Source organism: Anser brachyrhynchus, assembly GCF_964034855.1.
Source record: "Anser brachyrhynchus genome assembly, chromosome: 20".
NCBI classification, from domain to species: domain Eukaryota; kingdom Metazoa; phylum Chordata; class Aves; order Anseriformes; family Anatidae; genus Anser; species Anser brachyrhynchus.
The window spans coordinates 10,764,551-10,790,258 of NC_137713.1; the positions used below are offsets into that span (position 1 = coordinate 10,764,551).

At 39.2% G+C, this 25,708-nt stretch overlaps 1 protein-coding gene across 5 annotated transcripts in view; it reads left to right on the top strand.

The window, feature by feature from the left end:
• AUTS2 (activator of transcription and developmental regulator AUTS2) overlaps positions 1-25,427 on the top strand; it is a 761,884-nt gene extending 736,457 nt beyond the window's left edge. For 2 of the 5 annotated variants that reach the window (XM_080562699.1, XM_080562700.1), the window contains exons 9-19: positions 9-250; positions 690-734; positions 4,797-4,892; positions 6,200-6,271; positions 8,010-8,039; positions 9,494-9,565; positions 13,480-13,621; positions 14,136-14,213; positions 16,058-16,141; positions 17,056-17,278; positions 22,274-25,427. In XM_080562699.1, coding sequence (XP_080418825.1) covers positions 9-250; positions 690-734; positions 4,797-4,892; positions 6,200-6,271; positions 8,010-8,039; positions 9,494-9,565; positions 13,480-13,621; positions 14,136-14,213; positions 16,058-16,141; positions 17,056-17,278; positions 22,274-23,513 — 2,324 coding nt within the window. In that variant the 3' untranslated portion in view covers positions 23,514-25,427. The remainder of the gene's footprint in view (positions 1-8; positions 251-689; positions 735-4,796; positions 4,893-6,199; positions 6,272-8,009; positions 8,040-9,493; positions 9,566-13,479; positions 13,622-14,135; positions 14,214-16,057; positions 16,142-17,055; positions 17,279-22,273) is intronic. The other 3 variants (XM_080562701.1, XM_080562702.1, XM_080562703.1) reach the window with 3 other exon arrangements.
• Positions 25,428-25,708: the final 281 nt, after the last annotated feature.

Genomic DNA, 25,708 nt, shown 5'->3' on the forward strand with positions numbered 1-25,708 from the left:
TGTTTCAGAACAAGATCTTCTTCGTCAGGAACTAAACACACGGTTTTTGGCCTCACAGAGCGCAGATCGCGGGGCCTCCCTGGGCCCGCCGCCGTACCTGAGGACCGAGTTCCACCAGCACCAGCACCAGCACCAGCACACACACCAACACACACACCAGCACACCTTCACGCCTTTCCCTCACGCCATCCCACCCACTGCCATCATGCCAACGCCAGCACCGCCCATGGTGCGTACCCCAGGCAGAAATGTGAGGATAAGTAGAGCACAACTCTATTCTTTATTACAAAAATTTAAGAATTTGCCAAGTGGCGGGGAAGGAGCATTCTGCTGCCCAGATGTTGTTGGGTGGTAGAGGAAGGGCTGTCCGTTCCCCGTGGATGACACGTGTGCGATAGGTTCAGGCGGCAGCGCAGGGGCTGAGGGACGAGGCTTCTGGCCAGAGGGGCACTCGTGCTTGGGACTTCCTCGTGCTTGGAGTGGCGCACTCTGGTGCCTCCTCCAAGTCTCGTAAAGACTTTGTTTTACTTTGAGGAAAGAAAAACCCAAAACAGTCTCACTGGAACCTAATTTTCTGGATATTTTTCCTCTCTGTTGGTTGTCAAATAATAGGGAATTAGTCTATGTTACCAACAGAAAAGAAGCAACGAAATATAAAGTAACTAGTTTGTGCTTTGATCCCTTTGCAGTTTGACAAATACCCTACAAAAGTTGACCCCTTCTACCGTCACAGTGTGAGTTTTATTACTCTGTTTAAAACTGACTTAATTGCTTTTCTGTGGTGGGTTGGGATCACCACTCAATCAATGGCACAATGTTGAATCTCTCCCTAATCATCACTCCAGGATTTACCATTATCGTTCTTGGTTGCTTTGGCTTTTGAAGGCTTGCATTTGTGGTGCTTGTTTCTGATAAAGATGCAGTATCAGCTTTTCCAATCAAAAGATCTCTTGCTCACACACCATTCGAAGACAGGTTTGATGTGAAAACGATGAGACAGAAGAGCTGACTGTTACATGAAGCAGGATAGAGCAGTAATTTCATCACTGTGTTTCAGTTGTGCCACAAACACTTAGACTGATATTTTTCCTGAGAAACCTGAAATGAAATGACAAACTATTGTACAAATCCTTCAGGGATAGGTAATCTAATAGTTTCCTAATATATCATATTTTGTTTTATAAAATTTGAAAACTTGTCGTATTCTCCAGATTTCAAAGGCACATCTGATCCACTAGGCCTGTTATTTTTTGAAAGCTCTGTTTGATGACACTGATGTGATATGAATCCAGCTATGCACTAGATGTGCTTTTCTAAGAGCTACCAAAAACATTATTTCTTGAGATGAACTGATTTTTAATATTCCAGTTAATTGTAAAGCTTCTGCTTGTAAGGGTTCGAATCTACTGATTCATTTGCTATTGAAATACAGGTTACATTTCCTTCACCGTATTGGCAGAGGCAGGTATCTGGTTGATTATGACAAGTGTTTATAAATCCAGTAGTGATATTTTGATGAGAGAAGGAGTACTGCATCAGCACTCAGAAATTTGCAAAGCACTTGGCTTTATATGTTGGTTTTGCTTAGAAGTGGAACTGGGCAAAAAAAAATGGTTAAGATGATAGTGTGATGCTTTCTGCTGTACTGATTAAACGCAGTTCCTGCTAACAGCTCATACCTGTAGTACATGTGAACAATCCTATTAATTTCTGACACCTTGTTTGAGTAACTTCACGGTATGTGAGTGCTTGCAGGATCCCAGCTCTAGAAGTATGAGGCAAACATTTAAGCCTAGGAGAGTCACCTCTACTTAGAAGGGTCATACTGCTCATTTGCATTGTTGTTTGCCAAATTACACTCTTGTTTGCTTAGCTTTACATTGTTTCAGAAGATAGATTATGATGAATGCGGCATGTTGCTTCAAGCAAGAACATGGAACTGGGAAATAAGCAAATGAATTTTAGAGAAATAAAGCACAGAGGTCAACATGTCATACAGGAAACATTGAAATAGTCTCCACCTGTGTATTATTTTCAAATTTGTAGTGACATAATGTTTTAAAATCTTGCAGTTACTTGAATCCCAACGGTCATTGTATTCTGCCCTTTAAAGTAAGAGGCTTCATGTTGTTCTCTGTCGGCCAGTGAGCCAGGCTGTCAAACCTGGCAGAGTCATGCCAGCAAAGATCTGGTCCATAGTGCTTCCCTTACCTTTTCCTTCAGGAAAGGGTTGTCCTAATGAAGTTACAAAATAATCAGAATTGCATCTGTTGGATATTTAGCAAGCTAATACCAAAGATCAACATGATGTCAATAAATTATATTGGATCAACAGTCTTGCTAAAATTACAGCAAAGTCATAGTAGCCAGGACATTTCAATAATCTCTTCTAGTATGAATATAGATTATGAAGGTAAAAGAAGAACTGCTTGCATCAGTTTCCTGACCAGCTGCAGTACAGAAAAGCATGCTTTTGCTGGTATAGGCACATACCTGATAGGGCTTTTTGTCTTCTAGAAACACTTTGAAACTCTAGTGCATCAATAGATACTGTTTTAGTGATGAGTGTCTACAATAAATCCTCACTAGGTGTTCAGATGCATCTTACAAAAAAGCTGGCAGTGTTGTCAAAGCTTGTAAGTGAACTCTGCAGGAGAACGAGAAAGTTTATTTCAGAGTTAAAATCAATCTACTTTAAAATAGGGAAAGCAGCTCACATGTAAGCTGATGGAGAGTTTTAAGGTAGTTTTCCTTCTTGGCATCTTTTATTTTCCCATCTTTTCTTTTTTGGTGAACTTACTGTAGCACAGTGAGCCTCACTTTTAACAGTTGATGCTGAGTCTAGTGTTGCCTGACATTGCACCTGGCTCCAGGAAAGCTGTGGTTACTGCATTTTCCCCTGAACAAAGCTGGAAGAGGAAAGTGCTGCTCAAAAGAAAGGGAATGCTGGGCAAGAAGGAAACACCAACTATGAAAGACGTATGTTGAAAGCTGGAGGAATTAAACTAATACAAAGAGATCAGGGAGATACAATATTTATATTTTATTAATAATTCTGACCTTGAGGAAAGGTCACATTTAATTAACTTAGCAGTTGTTACAAAACTAAGGAAAGTATTCCTTATTATTAGTCATAGGTAATAGAATATTAAGTATTACGTCTCTCTCCATCTTTTGGAAATGGTCCATTACACACAGAATTAAACGCAGAAGACACTGGAGGATTTAAAACACATTTTAGTCATTAAAAAGTTATTGTAAATGAGGACGTGTCTCTTAATGATTTCTCAAATGCGTGCAGTTCAGCATCAACTAATCTAAAAATTTTTTCTGTATCATTGAAAGGAGCAAGTTCAAATTAAATAGAATTAAAAACAACAATAGAAATGTGTTATGTAAGGAGACTTCATACGATGCTTTTAAACTGAAAAAATCCTTTGATACCTCTAAGATACTGAAGTATTTTCTGAGTAGCTGTAATATGAATAAATGACCTTGCAAGATAAACTAATGGAAGGAGAATTCTTTGATTCTACGAGAAAGGATTAAGAAAAGCACGTACATATGCCTGACATAAACTCATCAAAACTTTGTGATACTGATTTTCTCAGTGTTTGCCCACTCCAAATGTCCAGTCTTTTACTTTGCCCAGTCCTGCTTCTGTTCAATTGGCCATTAACTCATTTATTTTGATCTTAAAAGTAGCATACAGTAGGTTCATTTTGGATCAGCTATGTTCAGATGTGAACCTTTACCAGCCAGATAACCCCTTCAGGCTTTTGACTGGCAACACCAGCAGAGTTAGCAGACATCCCCTGTTAGATCCTGAGGTTTCCCAGTGAGAACACCTTGTAATGAAATGCTTTGAACCCCGACTCCTACCAAAAAGTAATTTTGTGTGATCTCTGCATTTTCCATGGAACTGAGCGAGTTAAGTGTGTTACAGCATGAGTAAAAGATTCACAACCAGACCACAGAGACAAGATGAGATTTGGACATTATCATTTACTTGCTTGTTTCCCATGTGTTTGTCTGCATTAGTACAGAAAAGGCTTTTTTGTTTTGTTTTTGCTAAGTTGTCTTAGAATAGGTATATTAGGATCATTGAGGTCAGTGGAAATTAGCACTTTTTTATGTTTAGTAGTCTGTCTTCACAAAAACAGTATCCTAAAATTTTGGGAGTTCTGCCTCAACATTTTTTTTTAAGTAATCATTTTTGACAAATCAGTTCATCTCTCTGCTACTATTAGATGTGGCAGGATATCCTCTCAGACAGGGTAATGAAGTAAGAATTGTGCGTATTTTCCTCATTTCCTACAGATATCATTAAAATCCTAACACGCTAATGGAGTTTTAATGACAGAATGTCCTAGAACATGTACATTTTTTTCCCACTCAGACAGTAGTTTTCTCAGTCCTATTTAGCTCAGTAGTCTGCCTTTTCTCTTGATATCATTTACAAACTTAAACTATTTAAAACGGCTGTGCAATTTTAAAATTAGTAATTGCAAAACAAGTCTCTTATGCTGTGAAAGCCTAATCCAGGGGACAGGTTGCTGGCTGTATAATTTGGGAACTGCTTTTAAGCTCTGAAGTAAACATCATGACATCTGTGAACATTTCATTGACTGCTTTAACTAACATCGTTGCAACAAGATCACTTCTTCAATGCTTCTCTGTTTCTCCATGTATCATTTCCCTAATACTCTGCAGGAATGCTTTTGCTGTCTTGTTCAACTGTCTGTCTTCATTTTGAAGTGCGCTTGCATTTATGTTCTTCTGTCTTTTTGTTACAGCTGTTTCACTCCTATCCTCCAGCTGTATCAGGTATTCCTCCCATGATTCCTCCAACTGGCCCGTTTGGCTCACTACAAGGAGCATTTCAACCCAAGGTAAAAACAGGAATTCTCTGTTACTGCTCTGACTCACTGGTGGTGTGACCCAGGTTAGATGGGAGTTTAGAACTTGCTTTAGATTCCGGAGCAGCTGAGATCTGAGTTACAGCCTAATTGCACAGAGGACAAGAGGCTTTTCCCAAGTTAACAAAAAAAAGCGTTATTGCTCATTGGATTCAGATATATCTAAATATGTTAAAAAATTGTTATATTTGATGTTATGGTTAACTTTAGGAGCAATATGATTAGTTCTCAGGTAGTACCTGTTAATGTAAGATCAAGTAATAATCAAGATTTTAAGAAATTTTGATCATGATTGTTTACTCATTTCCATAGTCACCTCACAGCTCTACCACCATGCAATACACTGATTTAGTTCTCCTCTCTTTTGTGATAGCTATGATAGTTAAATTGTTAAATTAGTTTCTTTTTTTTCTTTTGTTTTCGTGAAGTCACTCTTGATTTATGAGCATGAGGAAATCAGTTCCTGTAGCCTGTAGTCTTTGCCACTACAGACTGAAATCAGGACTGAAATTTCTGCAGAGAAGACACCTTTCTTAAATTGGCCCATCCACTTTAATGACTGAATATGTAAATTGCAGTTCATTAGCGGGATTCTTCATATGTATGGTAATCAGTCTGTTAACAACTCTGTTGCTTAATTGTTAGTTATACTGCAGCTGATTTCTTTTTTCTTCATTTTAACATAGGAAAGATGCTGTCTAAACGTAGTATTTTTTTCTCTGAAAGATGCATTTTGTTATATTAGCTGAATATTTACATTCAAATGATGGGAAAAGCTTTAATTTTCTCCAACTGAATGTTGGCTTTTCCTGATACCCACATGGTAACAGTTCATTGTGGATGGAGTTCAGATCCTTGTAGAGCGACTAAAGAGATTACCAATGCTTTGTGCCTGACATACAGGGTAGCAGCTTTAGCCAGCTCCAGTGCATTATCGATAAGCAGCAGAGCCCAAGCTTGGTGTTCCAAATGCTGCTTTAAATGCTGTATCATACTAATCAGCTTTTCAACAGTGGAAAGAATTTCCACTGAAATAGTCCCTGTTTCCTCACATGTTTCAGATCTCTTGAAGTAATGGGAAGTTAGTGGACAATGAAAGTTTGAAGTCTGAGATGATAATGTGTATATAAGTGGATTATAGTAGTTAACCTTTTCACTTAAAAAAAATTATCTTAATGGCTTAGGCAATGTTAATGATGAAGAAATAGTATTTTTCAGGTTTTGTAGGTTCTCTACATTTTTTTACTCATAACCACTCTCTTTCTTTATGACATTTGTAGACTTCCAATCCTATTGATGTTGCAGCCAGACCTGGAACTGTCCCACATACCCTTCTACAGAAAGATCCACGGGTCTGTAGGAAGTATTACTCTATTTTTCTAAAGTAAAACTATTCTTTCTGAAAAGCTTGAATGCAAGAAAGCTTGAATGCATCCTCAGTATGTCCAAATTAGCATCTAAAACTAAAGCTTGATCTGAAGTATATAAGTAAATGAGAGCTAGAGAAGATGTATGAGAACAATTTAAACCCTGATCCTTTTGTTCATCACTAGCAAAAACAAATAGACACTATGCAATGGAAGAGATCTTTCCTTGCCGTCAGCTGGCATCCCCACAAACCCAGGGTGAAGGCATAAAGTCCAATTCAATGTATAAATGTACAAACCTCTTCAAGACTACGTTTATACTCTGTAATTGTTTTTAATGTGGGTAATGACGGTTATTCCTTTGGTGACTGTATTATTGATTGCACCAGCAAAATACAAATGCACTTTATTGATCACTTGGTGCCTCCGGATTTTTGAGTTGTAGCATATGAGAACAGCATTTATTGTGTCAGCACTTCATCTTTTAGCCTTTTGCTGTTCTTTGTGAATGCCACGGGGTTTGTGAATGCCCACGGGTTGTTTGCATGTTTGAATTAATATGCATTATTTGCAGTGAAAAACATCATGCAGTGCTATTTTTAGCAGAACTCTCTGACAAAAGCAATGGGGAGTGCTCCTTAAAAATCCATGTTGTGGTGTGGTTCAACTTTTAAATACTGCAGAGCTGTCTTTGAGTAATGCCAAGTTCCAGTAGTTCAGTTTGCTCTGAACTGGTGCTGTAGTTAAGCTTTATATAAAAGGAACCAGGTGTTTTCATGTCTGTTGATTCCATCTAATCAAAAAGATAACTAGAGCCTCCCATCATTTAGTCATTTAACTTATGCTGTCTTTCAGCTTGTAGTGTATTTTTGATTGTTTCAAGTTGATGTCATGTGCCATCACCGAGTCTGCAAAAACCTCTTACACCTGTAAATCTCCTTTGCTTTTTAGCACTGCATTTGAGGAAAATAAAAAACAACAAAAAAAAACCATAAATACCCAAGAAATTGAATTTATTTTCCATTATTAATTGGTGAATTGTGAACAAAAGAAGAGAACAAAAAAATTACCTACCCCCCGAAAAAAAAACAGGCCATACAAGAAATAGAAATGAGAAAATTCCTTTTCATACAACTGCTCTACAAAGTACATCTGCTCTGATGTGAAAAATACTTAAAGCCAATTTGTGACAGAAAACATCAGGCAAGCAATCAGTCGGTAGTGGGTATCTAAATGTGCAAGTACGCAATGCCACAGCTGCTGAACAGACACCGGCAATGGTTTGCAGGGGCACTCCAGCCTGTTCACGGGACCAGCCCCATGATAAAGCAGCCCTGTCCTCTTCCAATCTTCTCATGAGCCGAGCAGCTTTGAAAGATTAGAACAGAAGTTTGCCCAAAGGACATAGCTGTTTTTCTTCGGAGTAGTTAACCAGCCATTTTTGTAGCATTAAATCAACAAATTAATGCTGATGCCAGAGGACAGAGCACTCTGTGTGAGGCTTGTTTAGTTGCTTGTCAACACTTAGGTACAACAGCCATGGGGGGAGGGAGACCGGCTCGAATACGGAGGCTGAGGACTAATTATTATCTGAAAGGGCTTCATTTGAAAGTAAAATTATAACATTTTAATTTCGTCTCTTAATGAAGCAATACAAATTTGTTAATTAGAGCAATTGTTTGAGTGACAGGCATGTAACCAAGCTGTCATTTCTTCTTCACAGTTGACAGATCCGTTCAGGCCCATGTTGAGGGTAAGAAACCTTCTTGTGATACAGTTTGTCGAGCTCGTTTTGGTCCCCAATGAGTTACAGCAGCAGACTAATTATAAAGCAAAGCCATGTTTCATCTTGGGTATTTTGCACCGTGTTTGTTGAGCAGTGTGGTCAGTCCTTGGCGTGCATCTTGTGGTCACTCGAGGAAGATGTCCAGTTTTGAAGGTGGAAGTTGCCCGTTCTCACACAGCCCTGTAACATGAATACTAGAGGTTAAATATTGATAATCCTCCTATTGCTCTGGCCACAAGGCTTCCTGAGCCAGTCCTACAGACGGCCCTGGCAGTGATTCCATGTCACTGTATTGCAGACTGTAGGATTTTGCTTTTTATTATTTACTGTGCGTTTTCAGTTTTATTCAGTATGAAACTTCCTACCCAAGTATCTTACTGTCTAGCATAGACAGACAATCCAGTTCAAAAGCAAAATATTTTAGAAATGAGGATCAAAACATCCAGTCTCAAAGTGATCCAAAAGGTTTTTTTGATGATTTTTCAACATGTTCAAGGAGGTCTAGATTTTGATCGTACAGACCATTAAATCACTAGCACAATCGGCAGCTATGAATAAGCAAAAGGCTTGAGTTTAGGCTTGTGTGTGTGAGAGAGGGGATTCGTTTTTTTTTTCCATTTTTAATTGTTGGTTGATCTACATCTAGAAAAAGAAGGCAAGACCCTATGCCATAGTTTGTATGTTTAAGTTACCAGTAGCTTAGGAAGCTTCTTTCATTCATGTCATTATTTTTAAATCTATGCAGGAATCATTATTCATGTAGTTAACTGTAGACCCCTAAATAACAGGATTGTAGAAAGCGTATCCTGAATGAGTACTTTTCAGACATCATTTCCAGATGTTCTGGAAATGGACTACAAAATCAATAAAAAAGCGAAATAACGCTCTCTTGTTTCTCTCTCAGTGCCATGATTTAAAAGCATGGTGACAGAGGCATGGCAAGAGCCAGCTTAAGCCATTTTGCCTTCTCAGACAGATTGAATTGAATGACCTCCAATTTTTTGAGTATATTGGTGAGCCAAAATTTTGGAGGTATAGACCAGGAATTATATGAGGGCGTCAAAGTCATTTTGAAAACCAGACTGGTATTTTTATGTGCTTTTATTTATTTTTTTTGTTTTGTTTTGTTTTTAGTGGAAAGGCTAGTCTTAGAATAGCAGCGCTTTTGGAATTGAACTCAATGTACAGTTTTGAAGCAATCCAGCTATGCGGAGTAGCTGCTAACAGGCAGGTAGTTTCATCAGTTACAGCAATGAAAGCTGCATTCTCAGCCAGTGGCATCAGAAGATTGCAAGAGTGTATAAAAACAAGCATGGGTTTATCTGGAGAGGAGGGTGACCAGCAACATTCCTAGGATAAAGCATCACAGGTATTTGAAAATTACTAATTCACTTTGTATTCCTTTTTTTTTTTTTTTCCAGAAACCCGGAAAGTGGTGCGCTATGCATGTTCACATTGCCTGGCAGATATACCATCATCAACAGAAAGTCAAGGTCAGTCTTTTGGGCACACCTGCATTTCAGATAAATTGCACTGTGCAAACCTGTGAGAGGAAGAGTTTGTCTCGTGCTGTTAGTAGTTCTGTGCCATGGCTAATGGCTTGTTAAACTAGCCATAAGTAGCATTATAGCATAACCTTCCATTTCACAGGGATGGCATATTTGAATTTAAAACCTAAACATGGAGTCTCAAAGGAATGTATGAGATGCTACAGAGCAAGGACACCAGATCTCAAGCAATAGCAAACAGTTTATAGCTAGAGAGAGCTAAATGGGTGTGCCTGTGAGCTACAGCATTTCTTTTATTTATGGCTGAGGACACGAACATATTGAGATTAAATTATTCTAAGTCTGGAGAAGCTAGGCACATGTGTCCCATTCCTCTTATTAATGTTCACAGACATAATGGGGCACGGGAAGATTTCTCCTGTCCCTGCTATGTTATATCCAGCGTGGCTGCACAGGCTCCCATCAGTCTTCTTTCACAACCCACGTTACAGCTGGAGGCTGGCACCAGGACATGTCTGGACTGATCAGGCAGCCACAGCTGCTCAGATGATGTTATCCAGAGACACTGTCTCATGGCACTGAAGGTACAAGGGTGGAAATAATTTCTTTGTTGTACATGCTTTGAGACTTGAGTGTAAGGGCTATGGCCAATTTAGGCCTGAAAGAGAGGTCATATTAAAAGAAATAGTTTATTCATTTCATAATTAGGGTATTTCCCTTCTTTCCTTAACTCTATTTTCATTGCATATGGGCTTTGTGAAGAAGGTTCCTTTCCTGTTACAACATTTGCACTGTTCTTGTCACTGAAAAATTCTGTGTTGCTCCTAAAGTTTTTCACTGTAGGGAGGAAAGGTTGGCGTTCTTGACTGTTTGGCCTTCTACTTCAGGTGTAAATGGGTTGTGTTAGAAAGTAAAATTAACTAGAAGTCCATACCACTTTGCAGTCTGTGTATGCAACTGAAATGTATAAGATAGTGCTATAAGAGTATGAAGATGTTGAACAGCTACTAAAACCTGCAGCTAATAGAGTTTAAAAATAACCCTTTTAAACAAGGTTGACAGGTTAATTTGCTGCAGTAGACGTATCTCTCCTCTCTGCTTCCTTATGTTTCCCCTGCTAGTGATCTTCATTCATCTTCCCATTATCAAAAAAGACAAGATTATAGACCTAGAGAGTTATATGTCCCTTTTTTTATTTTATTGAAAAGGTATTTTCTCAAAATGAAATTATTATTCCCATGTTATCTGTGTCCTTTGAATCTTCCTTGATTTGATATTCAGAGAGAGGTCATACTGGTGTACTTATAACTCAAGGTAAATGCCATTTTCATACAGCCATTTCTTTTACCTATTACTTTTCTAGCTGGGATGTTTAAAAATAGTAATAATGCCCAGAAGTTCAGGAAAGGAAGTTACTTGACTTTTTGAGACTGTGGATGATGATAATTTCAAAAATAATTGGGAAATGTATTTCACTATCTCAGTTCAGTCAAAAAATGAGGTAAGGTCTGCAGTAGTTAAGGCGAGGTGGTTTATGTCCACGTGGGCCATCAGTCTCTCACACAGGAGCAAAGTCCTCCCCTCTGCATGCCACCAGGAAGCGTGAAATCTCAGTCTGAGGGTTCACACAAGATGATTTCTCCTATGCAGAGGTTGTGAAGGTTTCTTTTCTTCTGCACAAGCTGAAGCAGCTGCTTGTCTGTAGAGCAGGGAATAAAACACATTTACTCAGAAACTTCAAGTTTGCATGCAGTGCCACCAGGCTGCCTGCAAAGTATGGAAGAATTGCTAACTACCCAGCCTGCGAGTAATTGCTTGCAGAGGGCAGCACCAGGCACTGGAGAAGCAGGCAAGACAGGAAACTTTAAAACACAACCTTTGTGACCCCAGGAAAAAATGCATGCAGCTGTAGATGCTGTTTGCCTGCCTATACCTCTGCACCAAGACACCGTTCAGACCTGGGTAACCTGTATGCACACCCAGGGAATTCCTCAGACACAGCCAGGGCTGGATACCATCTCTGAGCACAAAGCAGTTGTACACGGTGGCTCAGGCTGACCAGCCTGTTACTGTTCTGGCCTGGATTCCAGAGAGAATTTGTGCTCCATAATTGGCCCTCTCTCTTTTAGGCAAGGGCTTACAGCCTGGTCTAACATGACATGAAATTATTGCAGGCATTTGCATTGCATTTAGTGGGCCCTGAGTGAAGGTGTTTGGCATTTGCTGGACTTGAAATTAGTTCATAAGGATTATCAGCAAGAGGGGTGCTCTCTTGAACAGCAGCTGGGTGTGAAATGATTCTGATCAATTTTCCTTGGTACTATTTTAAGGTAAATCGTCACATTTAAAAGCCCTTTAGCTCAGCCATGATATTTCCGTTCCTCTTCAGACAGGGGATTTTTTCATTATTAGAACAGTACTGTTCATATGGCTGCAATTAAGGTTTCAGCCAGCTTTTGCTATTCTGAGTAATGCCTGTCAGAGGTTTATAACTTGGTTGTTAAGAAGAAGAATAAAAAGAGCTCACAGCCTAAAAAATCTGGCACACGGCCTTCAGTTGAGGCATTTGTATCTTCTGAACTTTCTTAATTATTAAAGTACTACAGTGTTGCTTCCTTAAAAGTCATGACCTTAACTGGGCCATCTTTTGCACTTCAATATTTTTGCAGGCCATTATCTCAAAACATTGATAAAGCCTCTTTTTTTCTTCCTTTTTTTTGTGCTCATAGCTACATAGACATGTTATTAGCACTTGAAAAACAGCTACTAGGCATGCACATTAACTTGGTCATAACTTTTTAATATGCATATTTATATCATTGTAACAGTCTGTACTCTGAGCTGGCACAGTATTAAATATTGATTTATTAAGCGGAACATGCTCCAGAATTACTGTTAAGATCTACTGGTTCAGTGTTACACATTTGTAAATCCTTTCAGCTGACCTGCACAATTAATCAGCAATCTGTGTTTAGGGAGTTCTGGCAGCACAGGTAATTGGGAATTTGGTTTTCATCTGCATTCTATAAAACTATTGAAGTAGGGACCACTAAAATGAGTCTATGGCACAAAGAAGAGCCCATCTTTCATCCACTTATCATTTACAGTACAGATATCTAAGCAAATACACCTTAAAAGGGAAAGTCTGCTCATTGTAATACCATATAAATAAATACAGTGACATACAGTGCTTCGAATTTGGAGTGCAAGCTATCAAAATGGGACGTAAGTTCTTCAGACACTAATACTCTGTAAGGTGACTTATTTTAGTACCCATCTTGCTCAGTTGCAGTCTGAGAAGCACTGAAAGATGCACAGCATGAAGTGTTTCCTGATTGCAGCTTGCATTGAAATGTAATGGTTCTGGTGTCCGTTGACTTGTCGCTGCCTTAGCTATCGAGCGAGTGATTCTTGCAGGCAGAAGAGGGTCAGCTGGCAGCCTCTTAGCTTGGAGCTTTCACCCTGTTTTTAACATGCCTACCCACCCAGTATCAGATCCAAACTAACACCTCTCTTCAGCCTTGCTTTTATTATTAGTTTAAGACAGACCTGTTCTTACAGCCAAGCATGTGTTTAAAGGCTGTCCTGAGATTTTTGTGTTTGTTCTTTAAGTCAAATCTGCACTGAAATGCTTTGCTCCAGAGGGATGGATGTTTCTGTTTGTGAAGGCACTGTTGAACCTTGGGGGAAATATCTGTTGGAAGCCTGAGGTTTTTTGTCTGCCTTAGATCTCCCTTCCAGGAGATTAGCTCTGCATCTATGTGTAGGGCCACAAAAACTTATATTCTTGTTAAACATCAGTTGTTATGAATGAATTGCTATACCCACAGCATTTTGAAAGTGCCTTTTATTGTTATCTTTTAGGACAGTCTCTTCTAAATCCTGTTTTTACATTTCAGAAACAGATGCAGTCAGATCCACACAAGCTGGACTTTGGCCTGAAACCTGAATTTCTGAGCAGGCCACCAGGCCCCAGCCTTTTTGGAGCCATCCACCACCCCCATGACCTGGCTCGGCCCTCGACTCTCTTCTCCACAGCCAGTGAGTACTGAGAATCGAAATCTTTCTTGTGGCATGCTCATTAACATGCTAATCCTTGCCATGCTGAAAGGAAATTTCCCATATGCTTTGGCTTACGAACTCTCTGCAAGACATGCCAGGGGCTATTAGTCTATTTGATAAATATTTTAAAATTAGTCCATAAGATTTTTAAAAAAAAAAAAAAAAAAAAAACACAAACGTGCTGAAATGTTATACAGGTTGTAAATGGAGGAACATTGCACCCAGTGATATCTGATGCATCATGGAGATGACATGTTGGAAATATGCTGTATTTTACATGTACTCTTTCTCCATACTGACACATTTTCCCCTCCAATCCCCTTTAACTGGTAACTTCTGTTTAGAAGAGCAGCTGCAATTTGCATGGGATCCTGACCTGAGTAATCTCTGCTCACGTGAGCTGTTGTTTAAGAAATTATAGTCAAGTGTAGAGGACAGGGAGTGCCCTTCTGAGCTTTTGCTAGGAGTTGACCCCATTGCTTTGTTTTGGCAGGTGGAGCTCACCCAGCTGGCACCCCTTTTGGCCCTCCACCTCACCACAGCAACTTTCTCAACCCAGCTGCTCACTTAGGTAAGTGCAGTAACTGCCATAAGTCGTTCCCAATTCTCTCCGCGAATACCGGACTGTGGCTACAACTCAGAAGTAACATGCAGACATTTTCTGCCCTGCTACCTTTGGCGATCTGCTGTGGCCTGTTACAGTGTGAATACCACTGAATTGACAGCTAGTTCAGTTGTCCTGTCATTCCCCAAAAGGCTATTGTAGAAGTGTGTGGAGTACAGTCTGAACAGCCATCATCTTTTACCAGCCAGACTCAAAATAACGCCAAAAGATCCTCCTGAGCCTCATTGGTCCACAGAGATAATACAGTTAAGCATGCCAGGAGCACCAAAAGAAATAAGCATAACACATGTTCTTCAGCTCCTCAACCTAAGTGTTGTCTGTATAGATCCATTTACAACTGGATCAACATGATGAACCCTTTGACACAAGCTTGGAGTCATGGCTCTGAATACATAGTAAGCTGCGTCAGCTTTTGTGCTCTGCTTTTGCACATCTGCCACTGCAAAGTAATGCTACATTGTTCTTACTTCACATCTTTTGTTTTAGTCCATTAAAGGTTGCCCGTGTGGAGACTCTCTGAGTGTCCTGCCTACTTAACCTTTACAAATTGCACGTTTTATCCATTAATCTTCTGTAACCCAAGTAGCAGTTCTAAATACATGTAACAGTATCACTGATAGCATGTTTTGAAATACTTCAGAAAACGAAGTGCCTGGATGTTGGAGGAGTAATGGGGCTGGTTAGGTTCAGTGTAATCATATCTATAAGCAGTCAAAAAATACTTGAAAATTAGGGCTCAGGCTCAGAGAGGTGTTTCTGTTCCTAACTCCTACTGAGATACCTGCTTTTCCATTTAAGTGACTGGGAAGGAGATCCTTAAAATCTTATGATCTGGGCTCAAATGTGTATGTCAGTGAAAAATAGCAAATACACATTTAAGAAAAAGAACCACTTAAGAAAAGTCACCAAATGTTGCTAGTTCCCTTCTAACTTACGGATGTAATAAGGCGATCTGCTGCCTATGGGAACATCAGAAGTCAAGACTCTAATTTGATATTCCATTTTGCAAAGAGAAAGATTTGGGAGGGTCACTAAACAGATACAGCAGACTCATAATGTAGGTTTATCGTTCTGTACTTAGCTGTCTATAGAAAATGCTAGGCATGGCCTTCTTCTTCTCAGTGTTGGTATTTATCAGATGTAGTTTCATCAAAGTCATTAGACTTTGAGAAGAGAATTTGCTTCATACAACATACCTATACCCTGTATACATTAAGTATGAAAAAAAAAACAGATTCCAATATTTCTCATAGTCCATTCTAGTTTTTCATATAATATTAGCAATAAATATGAAGAGCATTGCAAAATGTTCAGGTCAGCATGACATATCAGTATAATAGGACATTTTATTTTTATCCTGGCTATGGTTTAGGAGACATGACTGAGGCATGGCCTGAAGGTGTTTTGCAAGCACAATTGCCAGACTTAATAATAGTCTTGCTAGCCAGGGACGTTTCCTGAGAAAGATCCTGAAACTGAACTGGAAGGGAATAAAAGGAAATAAAAATTGAGGCGTTTGCAGATTTTAAGTGAAGTATCTACTTTTGCTGAATTACAGGCCTCAATACTGCATATATTGTAACATCTTGGTTTTCTTCAAAGTGGAAGTTTTTCTACTAAGTTGATGCCATGCATATCGTCATTGGGGAAAAAAAAAGTTTTTGTATTTCCCACCCCTTCACAATCACCGGTGTGTTGTGGGAGGATGTTGTTCATCTGGATAAGACATTAACGTTTTATCACAATTACCAACATGCCAGTGAGTGTCAGCTGTTTTCATTGGTTTGCAGAGCCTTTCAATCGACCAGCTTCCTTCAGTGGTCTCACTGCAGTGGGTAGTAATGCCTTCGGGGGACTCGGGAACCCGACAGTTAGTGAGTAACCTCTTTGTTTATGAATTCTTGTTTGCTGTGTGATTCAGGATATTGAGTGATGGTGACTATTCGTTGTCGTTGTATCGGTTGCTTAGATCACACATCAGTAAGGGATGGGAATATGAAAAGCACCCTTTTTCTTTTAAATAACAGCATTGTTTTAGTCATCAGTAAATTATTTTCTATTAGTTGCCTCATAGTTTGGGTTCAACATAATGCCAAATGTCACCGTTACATTGTTTAGTCAAGAAATAAATGAATACAGAACTTATGAGTCTAAGGAGTTTGTGAGATTCCTCATGATTTTGTTGCATGGTCAAAAACAGTTAATGTGCACTGCTTATTTGTAATCCCTAGCTGTGGATGAGAACATTTTTTTTTCCTTTCTCACCGGTAATCCAGGACATGTGCCTGGAAAAGATCACTAACCTGCATTTATTTGTCCAGGGTCATCAACATTTCTCTAGATTTGGCCAGTCTCAAAAGATCATCCTTTCAAAAGTCACTACCTTTCTCCATACTTCAAATCTGGCATGATTTCGGTCACATATTATTTTACTTTGGTTCAGGATTAAATGCAACAAGTTCCATTGTTTATAGTTAGTATAATGGTCATTTTCTGGTGTCTCCAAAATATTTGGACTAAGGATCATTGTCACTTTTATCTTTCTATTTCATCCCTTGTCAATTTTATCCACAGCATTTCCCTTTCCAATTAAAACAGCTGTCAGATGCCTGCCCATTTTTAGGAATGAGACCCTCTAATGAATCTCTGTTAATTTCCTTTCCTTTTCCAGCTCCCAATAATATGTATTCATTTTAACTCTGAGTGCTGTAAAAGTTTTTTTGGTAAGTACCTTCACTAGAGCATACCTTTTTCTTAAACCTTTTTGTTTTCCACTTCACCATTTCAGCACCCAACTCAATGTTCGGCCACAAGGATGGCCCCAGTATGCAGAGCTTTAGCAACCCTCACGAGCCCTGGAACCGACTGCACCGAACTCCTCCTTCGTTCCCGACCCCTCCGCCCTGGCTGAAGCCAGGAGAGCTGGAGCGCAGTTCATCTGCTGCAGCTCATGACAGAGATAGAGATGTAGATAAACGAGACTCATCTGTTAGTAAAGATGACAAAGAAAGGTACGAAAGAACACTTCCAAGAATTGTCTAGTTCAAAGCTTGGGGCTCCGTTCTGCTTTTAACCCTTCCCAGCCTGGCACATTGTTAAACCAGAGCTTCAGTAGAGGGACACCTGGAGAGCGGACACCATTGGCGCCTACGACGCGAGGCTGGCAGTACTCGCACAGCAGGTGCCTCCTGCTGCATCTGTTTCTCTTCTCACTTGCACCACAGTTCCTCAGAAGGAGCTTGGCTGGAGCAGAGTTCAGGCAGTGTCAAGTGAGAATAGAATCAGACCACACAGCCTTGTGGATGACTTTCTCTTAGGTCTTCTGAAGACGATGTGTAGATAGGTGCCTGACAGGATGCAAAAAGGATTATGAAGTCTATCAGACACATATCTGCACTAGTGAATACTTAAATAACTTTGTAAATCTGACCCTATCTGCAAAACAAATAACCCCGCCTCCCTCCCCTAAAATGGCCTGAGGAGAGAAACTACTGATAAAAGTTTTAAAACTAAAATTCTGTAAAACATAATGGTATGTCATTTCCAATACCACAGTAACTTTCAGTGCATGCAGTTCATTAAATCAACCTTAATTCCCCTGAAGAAAACACACATACGTGCACTGCTGTTGCATACCTTCAAGCATGTTTTTTGTTCAGTGTTTTACATGGACTTGCACTCTAACATGTCCAGGCTGGGAAGGGTTAATGAAAAGTAAAACCCGGTCATATTTTTTTTTTGTCAGGACTGTTCCCATTATACAGTTAACTCAGTAACAATTCCTCTTAACATTTAAGTACCAAATTATAAGAATTTGCCATTCAGCAAGTGTCATGCCTTCCTTGAAAAATGTAGAGAGGCTGATTTCAGCTTTTTCAGTTGTGGCTTAATGGCTTTCCTGTTAAGTTTGCACATTACTTTACTACATAATGGCTATGTTTCTAACTTTTTAACATAAAAGAATATTTAGGAGATGTACTTTTCTGACTTCTCTGTCACTAACCCAAATATACGCATTAGTAGCCTTTTCTAAAAGAAGTTATGCTAACACATTAGATATTCTAAAAATACATTTAAGAGCTTTTCTGTGTTATTGTAAAATGTGAAGAGCAAGTCAAACTACAGATCTTTTCACCTACATTTTCCATTTGGAATATTTTCTGTTTGGTAGCATAGCTTCATTATTTTCATGTGTGGTGTTAATGCTTCAAAATAAATTGCTGTTAGAAATTGGGGATTCTGTCCTGCAAAATGCTTAAGCATGTGAGTAACTTTACTGGCTTGAATGGCAAAACATTTTAGTTACTGATGATATGGGTAGTCTTTAGAACTATGCGATTATTTCAGTTACTGTTCTGTTGTTTTGTTATGAAGTGTTCCTGCTGAAGAAAATCCCTTTCAGAAATACATTCCTTGTAAGCTGCTTTGGCATTGCCTGAACTCCATATCATAGCTCAGAACATATTTATTTTCAATAACTTGAGAGCCTAAAAGTAAGCATCATTCATACTTCATATTTCTGCACAATTATGGCTACCAGTTTAGTACAATAACGGTTTTGCTGATCTAGTATTGCTATGCATCCATCCATGTGGTTTTGAAAAGTTCTACTTTGCAGCATGCTCACACTGTTGCCTGTATGAGAAGATGCTGAGAATTCCTTCCTGGAGACCTTCTCCCTATGGAGATAATGTCTGGAGTAGTTTGTGAGCCCCTCATACCTATCCTTTTATCTTCAGTGGCACCCAGCGGGGTGAGGATATAGACTTGCCTTCTAGTTGAGGTCCCAATCTCTGTTACCTATTTTTGGCTAATTTGACAAAGCAGGAAGAACTGGGAATCATGCCCAGAGTTCTGGTATGATTTCATCTCAAAATAGTCCTATCATCAAGGGTCTGAGCTTTATCTGCCCCCAAACAGTCCATCTAGACAAATGCGTCCATCTAGATTTCTTCTGTAATAAGTGACAATTAAAGGTACCTCAAAGGCACCTCTTAGCTTGACTTATCCCCATTTAAAAATGGTGTTAGGGTGGATTACAGTGAATCACTGATTGCTGTTATTAGATAAGCTGTACAGCCATTGCATTGCAGCCCCTTCCCAGCTAGAGTGGTAGATGAGATATGGTAGATCCCTCAAGAGAGTTTAGATAATGTGAAACTACAGTCTGTGAACATTTCCCAGGTGTAGAGCTGGCTGGGGAGTTACACTGCTATGTCCTGTTATAGTCCCTGCTTTCTTCTGGAACACCACTTGCAAATTCGTTTGTTTGTTTTAAGGACATTACTCCAGTCCAACATTAGAAAAAAAGCAGTGGAAACACCTATTGTGCAAAACAGGATTTGTTCTTTCTCAGTAGTATTTAATTTAGAAGATGTCACTGAGCAATTCCACTCTAATAAAGACATTGATGTGTATGTAATCCTGGAGCATTAAAGAGAATACAAGAATCTATTGATCTCTTTATCAACATAAATGAAGCAAAGTAATTGGCATAATGGCTTGTGCATTATCTTTCAGTGTAGCGTACGGCCTTAAAACATACCTTATTTAGTAATAAACTCATTTGAAAACATCTCAAGTTTCTTATTTCAGAGAGACTGAGGGTTAGAGCTGTTCCTGTATTATTAGCCTAAGGAGCCCTTGATAGATCTGAGGATAAAAAAACATTCCCTCCCTGACCACTGGACTGCTGTTCACTTAAGTGAACTGTATAATCAATAACCTCTTGAGATAATGCCATCACTGTAACTGAATAGGATTAAATTGGCAACGGAAGATGTTATTTTGGTTGCACATATATTTTTCTTTAGTTACCGAAAATACCCGTTATTTTCTTTAAATTTTATGCACAATTTAAAATACTTAAATTACGCAGAAAATTGATTAAATATCAGTGAAAGGACTCAATAAGTTCCCCTAGTGAAATAAAACAATTAAGGGTGCCCTCTGAACTGGTCCCATGAGCAAAATAAATAAACTAGGTATCACAGAGTCCACAAGCCAGTGCTTTCACAGCAGAGGAAAAGGATCTTTATGTTGAAGCATTGCATTCACTGGAGTGCATTGTCTCGGTCTTGCTGTGTCCAAATCTAGAAGCTGTTAAAAGAAATGCCTTAGCTTTTGGTGGAGAGCTAGAGAAGGGAAATTAGAGCCAGGACACAATTTTCAGACTGTTTAGGGCAGAGTCAATCAAAACAGAACCTGATATCCAGGAGTTAATTGGTAGTCAGTGCAGATGAGACAGTTCTGGTATTAATTGCTCCAATTTACAAGTGTTTTATAACAGTTGCATTCTGGACTCTCTGATTGTCTGAGACATGGCCCATAAAATGACAGTTTCAACAATTCAGTCTAGATACAGCAGAAGATGCTTCTGGTGAGGTTATAATAATGAGAATTTTCTTTTTCAAAATACTTTTTCAGCAGTTGCTGCAGTTTCACCACCCAAAAGTACCTACAGCTTAGAGGTAGAAAACTTACACAGTTCAGCTCATTAGCAAAAAAGAAAGTAGCAGAAACTGTGTAGGTGAAGGAGCAAGTTGTCCACTTCATAGTCACCCTCTGAGTTGCCCTTCAGCCATCCAGTATTGCTCATCTTGTCCAGAGTGAGTTTCAACCTACTGTCCTCATCAAAGCATGTTTGGATGACACATTGCTGAGCAGAGACTGCAGCACCCAGAGAAGTATGTAAACTGGAGCTGTGTAGGGACTGTAGAGAACCCTGCCGCTTACCCCTCATTTTGCCTTTAATGGCATGTTGTCCATCACCCTGCATGGAACAGAATTCCCACATCTAGAAAACAGCACGTGTCCAACACTGAGGCTGTCTTTGTAGAGAAGACTGCAATGCTGAGCTCAGTTGCAATTAATGCGAGGTGAAAAGCGTTGGAACTGAGGAATTATATTCACCTTACAAATTCGATTCATTTTAAATAGGACTGCTATTCCACTTAGTGTTAGTCAACACTACTTCCAGAAAATAGTTGGTACAGAATGCATTCATATATATATGTTTTTCAGTCCGCTGCCAGACAGTTATTCTCTAATCCTTTGTGCAACATAAATTTGAAAGATGGAAAGAATTTGCAATATTTTGAGACTTCTTGGCATTGGCAGCAAGATACATTGTCACAATCTCTGCTCTGCTCACTCTATCCCAGAAATGGGAAAGGGTTGGGAATCTGAAGAGCAACAGACTCCACAAAGGTGTTACTTCGTGAGCTAGCCTGAATGCTGGGCAGATAGGGTAGATTCATCCCTGCCTGAGGAAGTCAACACACAATCTATGCATGACGGCTAGCAACCTCAATTAAAACACCCACACTGAGGCTTACTTCACACTTAAAGAAGTGCCTGTCTGTTCAGAGGTGGTCTCCACCAGTGCTGGTGCACTGAGAGGCTTTTGTTTTCAGTTTTAAGAAGGAAATTGAATTGTGAGAAGTAAATTGAAAATCTAGAAGGATGAAGACAATGTAGATAAGAAACTATTAAAGTAAACAAGTGTGGAAGTTTTTCAAAAAGTCCGTTGAACAAAATGTCGTCTACTTTCCCAAATGTATTCTTAATAGAAGTAGCAGGTAAAATCCTACTTCCCATGTAATTTGGATTTAATTGCCTCACCTTTTTGGTGTGAAATTGGTATGTTTCTATTATTTCTCTCTCTTCTTTGCAAACGGCTAAGGCCATCATCCTAGGAGTATGTACATTAGAGCTAGATTCCCTGGGATCCTTCTGTGGACTTCAGTGTTTGAAATTTCAGTCAGATCATTCACAAAGCAGCTTCTTTGGGGATCTTCTTCTCCTGCATTAAGATAATAGAACAGACCTAGTTTAGAGATGGGTTGCTCTTCTGCTGTTTTGGGTGTGCAATAGGAACAGTGCATTAAATGGTGCATGTTACTAGCTTTCTGCAAAGCAACAAGTATACAGGCAGACACCCTCGAGGATTTGTTTTATTTCTGAGAGTTTCTCATGCTTTAATTTTTATGCTTCTTTCTTTCTAGGGAGAGCATTGAGAAAAGACACTCCAGCCATCCTTCGCCAGCACCTATCCATCCAGTGAACTCCCTCGGACATAATCGCAGCTCAAATGAGCAGATCAGGAGCCATCTGAATCCCGAGGTTCGAGAAAAAGAGAAACCCAAAGAGCGAGAGAGGGATCACTCCGAATCTCGGAAGGAAATTAATGTCGAAGAGCACAAGGTGAAGGACAACTATATTTCAGAGAAAGAAGGCCTGAGCCATGAAAGCCGAGTGGTGGAAGAATCAAAGCAAATGTCCAGGGTTCCTTCACCCTATGCTAGGCCCCCTGTTGTGGAGAGCACCAGGCCTAATAGTACTTCAAACCGTGAGACTGAGAGGAAGAATGAGCCGGCATATGATAATTCGAAGAAAAGCAATGAAGTCAAGGTGAAGGAGGAGCGAAAGGAAGACCATGATGTTCAACCTGAGGGACCTCAGACTCACAGGTCATCTGATCAGCCTCCGCCTATATCTACATCTAATGTCCATCCAAGTCCTTTAGTGTCTATGCCCATGACTGTAGGTGTAACTGGTATACATCACATGAACAGCATCAGTGGCCTGGATAGGACTCGCATGATGACCCCTTTCATGGGAATTAGCCCGATTCCTGGTGGAGAACGTTTCCCCTATCCTTCTTTCCACTGGGATCCAATGAGAGATCCCTTAAGAGATCCTTACAGAGAGCTAGATATTCATCGGAGAGACCCCCTGGGCAGAGACTTTTTGCTAAGAAATGACCCCCTTCATCGTCTTTCTACACCAAGATTATATGAAGCCGACAGGTCGTTCAGGGATCGGGAACCTCACGACTACAATCACCACCACCATCATCACCACCCTCTTTCTGTTGACCCGCGACGTGAGCATGAGAGGGGCAACCACTTGGATGACAGGGAGCGGTTGCACATGCTCAGAGAGGACTATGAACATGCACGCCTGCACTCAGTTCACCCTGCCACCTTGGATGGGCACCTGCCTCACCCAAGCCTAATCACACCAGGACTTCCTAGCATGCACTACCCCAGAGTCAGTCCCCCGACGGGACACCAAAATGGCATCCTCAATAAAACTCCCCCAACAGCAGCTCTCAGTGCCCCTCCACCTCTTATTTCTACTCTGGGACCTCGGCCTGGGTCTCCCAGAAGGACTACTCCTCTGTCGACAGAGATGAGAGAGAGGCCTCCTTCTCACACCCTCAAGGACATTGAAGCTCGATAAGCAGAGTGAGACTAAATGAAAACCAGAGAAAGAGGGACAGAATGTTGTAAATGAACATAATATAAAGACCTTCTTACTAGTCATTGATACAGACTGGGGATGTAACCCACTGTACAATATGTATAGACCTGAGTGCAAAGATTTTGAAATGTTTTTTTGTATATTATATGTTGAAATTTTCCAGATCTTTTAGCCAAGTCCATATGTTCCTTGTGTCTTCTACTCTATTTTATTTCTAGTTTAAAATTTTCAAATTTGAACTGAAGAACAAGACATTACTCTGAATGATTTGACTAGAAACAAGCCACCACCAATGACAACCGTACAACGCTCTTTCAGAAAACAAGTGAAAACAATTGTAGATATTTATGTAAAAAGAGTGCTTCATGGGTTAATGGTTCATATATGCAAAAAGGGTAAGATGAAAGCTTTACTTTGTACAAATGTAAATAGATAAAATTAAGTAACATAATACATTAATACTTCTTAAACTGTGCTATTTGCAAACTTAATATTGATCAACACAGTCTGCTTATGCTGTGTTACATATATTGTTATAGACAGCTAAACCCCTTCAACTATGCAATGAATTTTAAGGCTTTTCACAAAAGCCTTTATAACTCAAAGGAGCCTTTTCAACACACAACATACTTAAAGTCATATTTTCCCTGAACAAGCTCATCTATACTAGAAACCTATTTCTCTTGCTTGTTTTGATGAAGAAACAGCCCATTAGAAGTGTAGTTTTCTGTCTGAACCCCTGCATCAAGATGCTGATGTTACTGTAGCTCATGTATTCCTTAGAATGCGTCAGGTTAGCAATCTATAATCACTGATACTGTAGTCATGACTGATGGGGTTTTAGTCACATTAATCTGGGTTAAACAGAATAATAATCAAATGCTGGATATTTTCCAGAACCTTCGTCACTTAACATGTCAAATTTATTTTTGGAAGAACATCTGGTTATAACCATTCATGTCTGTTTTTATTGCCAGTGTGTCATTTTAATCTGTACACACACTTTTTTTTTTTTGTTAAGCGTTTTTTAGCTATGTTGAAACAAATCCTACAAGAAAGCCAATACTTTTCTAAATGATGGATATGTTTTCACTGTGGATCAGTAGTTTAATTAATGAACTCCAATGCAGATTTCATAATGCAACTTATTGTATTTCAGTTGGTAATAAAGTCTGTGAATAGTTAACAGGTCAACCTTGTTGTTCCCTAATCATGGAAGATATAACCTGAAGAACACGGTCCTTTTTAATAATATGCATCAATCTTCTGAAATCTGTCTTTTCATAACACACTTTTTTATAATGCGTTAAGTTTCTTGTCTAAATATTTGGAGAGAATATGACTTTATCAGAGAGAATTCAATATCTTGTCTACTGGACTGTAAAATATATGTATGAAATAAAATTAGTTCCATTGGTCTTCTAGTGTATTAAAGTGCTATCTGAAGTTGTTATCCTGTTTTGGCAAAAAAAAAAAAAAAGAAAAAAAAGAAAGAAAAAAGTTAACTACAGTTGTTTCTAATGATCAGAGATCTATTTTAGTAGTCAACTGAAGGTTTAGTTGTGAGCTTCAGATTTTGTGAACTCCAGATGTTGTGCAGTGTTCTTTTTTTTTTTTTGATTTTTTTTTAAGAACAAAAGGAAAAATACAAAAAAAAAAAATAACCCAACCCTGAAGAATATGTACACTGGAACCGTAGTGGTAGCTTTCAGTATTGTAAAGAGATTGTTATATACAAACCTTTTTGCTGTTTATCCTGTATGTAATAAAGTCCTTTCTAGATCCTATGTGAAAAGAAAAGTGAAGCGGCTCTCAATCTTCAGCATGTTTCCTCATCAGCGAAGACTTGTGTAATGTAAATTGTGCCATGTTATTAAAAAAATGTGAACTAAACTGCTAGGTGCTTCTTTGTGTGGAGTACCCCATCGTTGCTATGGGGAAAAAATGATACCTTTTCCCAAGAGTGGGCTTTTGTTCAGCAGAAATAGCTGTTAAAAATGGAAAGAAAATGACAAGCTTTTATAAGCTATCTTATAAAAATGATTATAATAATCAGGAAAAAAGGAACAAAAAAGAGACCAAATCCTTAGCTTGCCCAGATTCTTTAAAATATAATAACACCCTACTGACATTAGCTTTTAATTACTGACCAATTAGTCTTTCAGGTTAGTCCC